Source organism: Hevea brasiliensis, chromosome 14 (assembly GCF_030052815.1).
Source record: "Hevea brasiliensis isolate MT/VB/25A 57/8 chromosome 14, ASM3005281v1, whole genome shotgun sequence".
In the NCBI taxonomy this organism is placed as follows: Eukaryota; Viridiplantae; Streptophyta; class Magnoliopsida; order Malpighiales; family Euphorbiaceae; genus Hevea; species Hevea brasiliensis.
In genome coordinates, this window is record NC_079506.1 from 88656368 (window position 1) to 88665108 (window position 8741).

General features: G+C 30.2%; 1 protein-coding gene across 2 annotated transcripts; it reads right to left on the reverse strand.

Moving 5' to 3' along the window:
• Nucleotides 1–4146: 4146 nt before the first annotated feature.
• Nucleotides 4147–8332, reverse strand: LOC110633292 (protein yippee-like). Of its 2 annotated transcripts, none has more exons than XM_021781814.2 (6): nt 8186–8332; nt 7925–8066; nt 5727–5770; nt 4754–4862; nt 4621–4676; nt 4147–4491 (listed from the first exon to the last, which is right to left on the reverse strand). In XM_021781814.2, the coding sequence occupies exons 2-6, from the start codon at nt 8018–8020 to the stop codon at nt 4407–4409; spliced, it is 390 nt and encodes a 129-aa protein (XP_021637506.1). In that variant the 5' UTR covers nt 8021–8066; nt 8186–8332; the 3' UTR covers nt 4147–4406. The 2 variants fall into 2 exon arrangements, with proteins under 2 accessions (XP_021637506.1, XP_021637508.1); XM_021781816.2 differs by having other exon boundaries at nt 7925–8062; nt 8186–8314.
• Between the last annotated feature and the right edge of the window lie 409 nt (nt 8333–8741).

Consider the following 8741-nt stretch of genomic DNA (forward strand, 5'->3'; position numbering starts at 1 on the left):
GCATCTTGGGAAAATTGTGCAAAATCATCTGCAGATACCAAAATAGTTTTCTCAGAGGAAGATACTATAGAATTCTCTGCTGCCATATTTGCCATCTGTGATCGCTGATTTTTCTTCTGAAGTTGCGGATAATTATATTTTGTATGGCCAAGCTCGTGGCAATAATAACAAATGACTCCTCTTGAGTCCTGATTAGAACTAGTCTCTCCATTACGCTGATTACTTCTGTTGCCTGTAATTCCTCCTCTACTTCCTCTTCTATTACCCTGTTGTCCATTTGGATTACGGCTAATAAGAGCACTACTGGCAGGCTGTGAAGATTGAGTACTCTCTGTATGAAGGACCCGTGTGAACGTTTCATGCAAAGAGGAAATCTTAAAACTGGAGAGAATCTGAGATTTAGCAGTCTCATACTCTGAAGGAAGGCCTGCAAGAAAACTCATAACAGCCAGTTGCTCCCGTTGGGCCTGCTAAACTTTCACATCAGGACTAAAAGGCAACAATACATTAAGTTCCTCATATACCCATTTAAAATCCATAAAATAAGCCGTGAGAGACTTATCATCTTTCTCAGCACGGTAGAATGCCTTACAAACATCATAAATATGGGAGATATTCCCTTTACCAGAATACAGAAAATCTAAGTAATCCATTAATTCCTTAACAAATTCACAGTGATTAATTAAACTAATTACCTCACTATGAATCGAGTTCCGAAGCTGCAAAAACAACCGAGCATCCTCCCTTAGCTAAGTTTGTCGTGTATCATCAGTGGGTGGATCTTTAGTAAGGTGATCATCCTTATCAATGCTACGCAAATAGACCCTAACAGTCTTACTCCACTCCAGTTAATTCGAACCATTAAGTTTGTGTTCCGTGATCTTAGTCATCACCAGAATCACATTAGAAATAACATTCTTATTGTCTGCCATTTGTTGAGACAAAGAAAACTAACCGAAATGCTAATCCAAAGTGCTTATAGCAGCAAAATAATCCAAAATCACAAATCAAGCAAATACCGAAATAGGATCTGAGAGCCAAACCTCAGAAGTCCTTTAATGGTGTACTGGATCGAACAACGACACAGTGGTGGAATGAGGGGTTGAGGCAGCCTTGCGATGTTGATCGGGGTTGAAACGGCCAATCGGCGGCCAAGGTCTCTCCTGAGCTGGGTAGTGAGAACAAATAGTCACCCTAGATTGATGACCTACTCTGATACCATGTAGAAAGAGATTATTCTCGTTGATTTCAATTAATCTGTACATGGGTATATATATATATATAATTGATTCTTATAATTGTGTTCTACTAATTAGGAAGAAATCCTAAATAGGAATACAGAATACAGAATATACAGAGAAATAATATAGTGATTGACTTTTCATAACAAAATATCAGTTTGGTTTGGTTTTAAACCGATCAAATCAAATTTTATAAAATTTAATATTTTCAACATTAAATCTAAATAACAAAAACATAAAAATAAAAAAAATTTAAAATCAAAATTTAAAAATCTTAGGGTTTGGTTCGATTTTCTTTGATTTTCCTTGATATATATATATATTTTTTGTGAAAATAACCGAACCGATTAACTGAAATTATTAAAAATTATTAATTGAATCAAACTAATTAAATTTTAAAATCAAACTGATTAAATTAAATTAAATTGATTTGATTTGATTTTTCGGTTTAAATTGAATTCTGCTCTCCTACTGGCTACCCTATTAGAAGGCCTTGTCCTTCTTAGCTAAGCAAATGGCTTAGCTCATGCGAAGACTTGGAGCTAGGAAATTGGATAATTATTACATATGGTTATTCAATTTTATCAATATTTTTATAAAAGCTACTGAATTTTAATTCTTTAATAAAACTCACTAAATTTTAATTTAATATCTTATAAGTCACTATAATCGAAAATTAAAAATTTTCAAATTTACTCTAATAAAAAAAAAATGAAAAAAGAGGGGTTTGACTATTTCTTTTTTTTAAACTAATATGATAAGTCAATTTTATTTGTAAAATAGTTAATAGATCAGTAGATTAATCTGAAATCTTTTAATTTTTGATTACAATGATTTTTATGAAATAAAATTAAAGTTTAATGAGTTTTATAAAAGAAATTAAAATTTAATAATTTTTATAAAAATATCCAAAATTAAATGATTGCGTATGATATTTACTTAAAAAATAACATGAGAGCTGACTTATTATGTGGCGGAAACTTTTGATCAACCCGACTCTGCTCTATTCATAATTTATAAAGTAATCCAAATTTATTTTAAATTTTTTTCTATGTCACGACTTGGTAGATAAATAAAATCAATATGTAATTCGAGATGAATCTGCTCAATTCATAATTGCTATGTCATTTTGTTTGTGATTTAAAATTTCTCACTCCAAATCAACATAAGATATGACATTTTCAGCGTTTTTCATCAGTACGTTAGAGAGTATTAAAATTTGTTTTAAGATTAAATTTAACATATTTTAATTATGAAAAATTTTAATATAATTAAATATTTTTCTTATTTTTTAATATTTAAAATAATATTTTTTACGAAAATATATATATTTTTTAGTCTGCCAGCCTTAATATAAACGTTGAATTGGTGATATTCAAAGAAAATCACAAACACTTGGCAGTGAGACAATATGGAAATAGGTGGATATGGCGTTTAAAACGAAGCCACTTGCACATGCAATCCCATTTGTTAAGCGACAATTTGTCAAAACTAGGAAAATCCCATTAGGTTTGCCCTTTTTTTTTAAGAAAAATATTTTATTTTTTTATTATAGAAGTGACAAATGGGTCGGTGGATTCAAGTTAATTGGATTTGAATTATTTAAATTATGAATTATTTATTTTAAATCACACTATTTTCAAATAGGTAATATTTTAGTTATTTTAAATCGCCTATAATTGTTTAATACATTTTACATTTTAATTTTTTGCTTTCTCAAAATAAAGTATATGATTCTTAAATTTAATTTCTCTATATTTTAATTAAACTTAAATTACTCACTCCAATACTATTAAGTTAAAAACTAGTGAGGGAAGACTTTATACCCAACAACATTTTAATTCTTAAATTATCAAATAAAAGAACATTTTTATCCTTGATTTATCAAAGGAAAACATTTTAATTTCTAAAAAGTTAAAAAAAAAAGGAATTAAAATATTATTTCACTTAAAAGATTAAAAATTTTTAATTATCTATTAAGCATCGTTATAGAGTTAATGTTAAGAATTTTTTTTAAATATACTAATTAAAGGGTATTAAAAAATAATTTAAAATTAAATTTAATAAATTTTAACTAAAAAAATTATTAAAAAAACAAAATAATTTGTTTATATTACTTTTTTTTAATCAACATATGAAATGATGTTTTTTTTCTTAAAAAGCAATTTTAACTCTCCAAACTTTAAAGCGGATAAAAATATAATAAATTGAACTATATTCTTTATAAACAGAATCACTACTTAGTATGTATATTTTAATAAAATTAATAATTATATTTTAATAAAACTAACAATTTAATCCTCCTATTTTCAAAAACATATTAGTAGATCTTTATATTTTTATTCGGTATACTCTATATAATTTAAATCAAGTTTTCTACCAAATAATGCATTTCAAGGAGATAGAAATCACCCTTATGGCAATTAAATAATTTAAAACTTATAAACAAAATGATTATATAATTGTGTTTTTCAAATTATAGGGACTAATTAAAAATCAAATTAATACTTACAATGACTAGTAAGACTAAAAATTAAATAGAATAAAAATACAAGAACCAACTAATTTATTGTTTCAGATAAAAAAATAAGTAATTAATTCGTTAAAATAAAGAGACTAAATAATATTTTTTTTTAATTGAAGGCTATTAATTTTGCTACTATCTAAATGTATTAATAATCTAAAATTTATTATTATGGCTAAAATGTCACACAAATTAGGAAAGCTAGTAGAGATAGGCTTTAGCAAAAGTTGACATAGGGCCATCAAACAAGTTGACATTATAATTCCATGGTAATTGTGTCTGCCTAAACCTACCAAATTATTTACTTTGCATAAGCCTCAGAATCTATAGCAAGAACCACTCAAATCATTTACAGGAAATTGACAATAGTTAACACCAAACTGTTAAGAATTGCCTGAAAGGATTAACCCTTGAAATTGCGGTAAAAAATTCAACAATGAAATGAAGTTTTTAACATGGAATGACCCTTGAAACTGAGCATGGAATACATCAGAACCAACAATCCCATGTATAGAATCATGTTATTTGACGGCAAGATGAGCGAACCATCGAAATCAGGAATTTGGTGTTTCCTAGTTCATATAGAGTTAAAATAAAGAACATTAGAGGAGAAAGAATGTACAATTGGAAATGAAAGGTAATCAAACATCATCTGCATCACTTCCACCAACATGTGCTTCATGATTCATCCAATAACTGCTTCCATCAGGACCAGCTACCTTAAACCTGCTCAACAACAAAAATCCATACAGCCTTAAACTTTCTTTTTTCCCTAAACAAACAAGTGATCTTAATTTACAAGATCACTTCAATCTATAATTGGAAATTGCTACAAGTATCTAGTTATCTACTGACCGCTCGAGAACAGATTTTCCTTCCTTGTACTTCTGGCTCTTTTCATGGGCAGTCTCCTGAAAGAAATCATCCAATTAACTAAAGGTAACAAGGAAATTCATAAACCATGAATTCTTTTGCCTCCTAATCTTACATATTTCCATCCCACAATCGATCCGCATCCAACACAGAAAATGTCAGCAACAGTATGCATCCCAGTTATCATCTGTCTCTCTTCTTTCTCTCCTAAGAAGACATTCGCTCTGACAAACAAGGAAAAAAGATTGAAGCTAAAAGCTCAACAAGTGCAGACATACAATTTTTTATAAATCAAGTCTGTCATAAACCATATGTTTGTATAACCCTTGACCAATCTAGTTCAACATTTAGCCACCAAAATGCAATGTCAGCAGCTTACATGATCATATCATTAAAATTTGCTGGTTCAGAAATACTCAGATTGCAATGGCATTTAAAGGTAACAAGATTGATGCTTCTATTCTATTTTTACTTGGCACTCAGCCATTTGAATCGTTAAAACAGAAATAACCCCTTTGGCACTACATGAATTATGTTCATCTCTTACTGATAGGAGAAGGTAGAAAAAGGGAATACCAGCCAAGCCCACGATTGAACATCATTAACATGAGGGAATGGCAAAAATTTTAAAGTCTTTACCTAATTGCTTGTATATTGACTGAGGATCTCTCACCCCATATGGATTTTCATTCATAACCATAGCTTCACCATCAGAAAAGAAATTAAATCTAGAACTTTACCTATAAATTTTACATTAATTTCTCAAAAGCATTACAATGGGCCCCATCAATTTAATCCAGATCCACATGTTAGCCTGTAAAATTGGAAACCCACATTCCACACCAGAGGCATAACTGTACACTTCAGAAACAGGTCAAGACTATACAATACATGGTATACATACAAATTTCTTAGTAAACTGTCCTCAAGTATAAATTAAATGTTTTTGGCAGGCCCTGGAAGAAAATTAGTTATTGGCATTTTGTGGTAAGAGCAAGTCTACAGGTGGTTGAACCAACATAGAGTTACTTTCGAGTAAAATTGATAGCAGTAATGATAAGAGGTGCCCAAAATCAAGAAAAACTTACACCTTATTGAAGAGATATGCTTTCCCATGCCTGCTGTGGAAAGCCTGAATAAAAGAACACAGTCAAAACACTTTCTTCCCTTAAAAATTCCAAAAAACATTTGTTGGACAGCATGGAAACTGTGAGAAGCCATCAGAGATAAATGGAAAATATATATATATATTATCCTTCCAATACACTGAATTATGATCAAGGAATATGTTTACTGTTTCACAACTAAGCATCATCTTGACACTTGAGGAAATTTAGAATAGCCCTATATTTGATATCACTTATAGCCTATCTCTTTTTTATCATAATAATTGTGACCACAAATAGACATACATATAGACGTACATATGAGGAAGTCACCTCCATAGTCACCTCCATAGAACTTGTAAAAAAACTCAACTGAGATCAACATAGTAATATAAAAGTTGGGAACCACACTTGGCACACAAAAAGTTTAAGCATTGGGTTATGCTTCTTCCTTTACAAAATTGGATCCCTCATTTGGTCTCCTTTGAGTCAAAGTGAGTATAACTCATATGAATTACAACAAATAATTTCCCTTTCATGTATGAATTCCATCCATAGAATTGATTCCCCTTAAATAGAACCACTGAACCATGAAAAAGAGATATTCTGAGGGAACACGTTGGAGTTGTCCAAGCCTTCACATTTCCACTCTCCAAGCAACAGAAGTCAACACTGTTACCATTTATTGTGAACATGAGAGATAATCCTTTGAGAGATGATGACCATGCATTGCAAGCCAAGCAAGGTCATGATTGCAGTTGTACAAACAGTGAGTTTTTCACTTCTACATATTTCCTCACTCAGTCCCTCTCTTAGTGATGTAAGATTAACTCACACGTGAAATCACAATATATATGAATTTGGACATGGTGAAGATATGTGTATGTCAAACAGCATGGCTAAGAAGATGATGCAATGATTATTAGAATTACACAGGTAGATGCAGTCAGATAAACTTAATTTTGAATCACGCATGCAAAACTAAGGGCCTGTTTGGTGGACAGGTCAGGGCAGCTTTTTTCAAACTGCTTGCTCTTTTTTTTCAAAAAACAAAAAAAAAAATCACCTGTTGAAGACCAACCATCATTTCAGAGGCCCCCATAGGGCTGCAAAAACAGGTGCTATAAGCAGCCTCAATGCAGTCCCAAACAAGGCCTAAATAAACTGCAAAACACCCATAAAACCATCGAACTGCCCTCATTTTTCATTAACAATACCTTCCCAAGTTTAAATACTTCATGAAACATCATAAATGATAGTTATAGGATGTTTCTATAAAAAAAGATTTAGCATGGCAGCCTCACCATCTACTGAAATCCCCTAAATGCACCTAATTTTCCACTTTTTGAAGTTTAAAGTGACCAAACTCAGCATATGGATTTGTTCATTTGTAGCAGTATTTTTTTTTTCAACTAAGCTGATGGAATAGATAACACTTTTCTCATAGTTATTATTATTATTATTATTATTATTATAAAATCATTTCCAAAAGAAAATTGGCCGCAGTTCCATGATATGGCTTCACTTCAGCTCCACTTGTGCATTAAAAATAAAGAGAAGATATCTATACGCCACAGTAGGAGATAAATTCAATAATGAACTGGAATATAAAAAAATCCATGAAATATTACACAAAACAGAGATTCTCTTAACATCCAGATTTTTTTTATTTATCAATAAATAGGAAATAATGCAACATCATATGTACTTATTTATTACAAACTAATTACCTAATATCCTTAATAAATCAACATGATGATCATTATTTAACAATCAAAGGATGGAAAAGGTTGCCCAATTAGTTATCATCTATTCTTCATTTTCCAAGTTGGAGCAAAATTCCATATCAACTTCAAACATCAAATCTATCAATCCATACTCCTGATGAAAAATGTCTTGTAATTACATTGATTAATCCAAGAAATCTCATCCTCTGATCAGATAATTCGTTCCCTGATTCTTGATTTTTACCAAAAAAAAAATCAGAAAAATCCCTCATGGTGAACTAACTTAAAACAACACATCAAAATCTACAGTCAACCCCACCAAAAAGCACCTTTGCTAACAAAATATCAGAAAAACCAACCAAATTCAGAATACCCAGAAAGGAAATCCACGAAATTATCAATAATCCAATAAAGAACAATCAATCAAAGGTTCAAAATGAATCAAGGACAAACCTTTGAAACAATATCTTCATAAAGAGCAAGATGGGTTCTGCAGTGCTTGCAGCTATAGATCTTCCCTTCAAGATTCACTACAAACAGCTTCCCCATGTCCTAAAAACAGATCCTTAACAAATCTCTCTCTCTCTCTCTCTCTCTATATATATATATGTGTGTGTATATGAATATATCAAAAAAAAAAAATCCAAATGAAGAAAAAAATTGCTAAGAGAAACAAGGGAATTAAATTGCAGAATAGTTTGGCAGATTGCTTACCTCTTCCCTTTTCCCCTTTCTTCTAGCGTTGTTGCTTCTGATGCATGGTTTGCAAGAAAATTGGATTTCTCAACAATTATATTACCTTTTTCTGCTGAGGTAGAATCTTACAAGAAGTGTTTCCTACGGTTCTTTACATTTAATTACTATTTGGCCCCGGCTATTATTATTATTATTTATTTATTATTTTTTTATTTTGAGAATTATATTAATGGGTCCGTCAATTAGCAGATCTTTTCTTCCAATTTATTGTTAGCAAATTAAATAATTCAGTAAAATTAAATAATGCCTAAAAATTAAATAATAATTCACCAATTTATGTAATTATTAATTATTTGCTGGATCCAACCAAAAATTAATAAATAAAACGATATTTTTGTTTTTAATTCTCAAGAAGAAAACATTTATTGTATTTTTCATATAGCTTTTTCGCCCTTTTTTAACAAATCAAATTAAAAATATTTGAAAATAATTAGGGCTCGATTTAGAAACTGACTTCAGTATTATTATATTAAGAATTATTAACTATTAAGTAAAATAAGGAAAAAATTTTAAT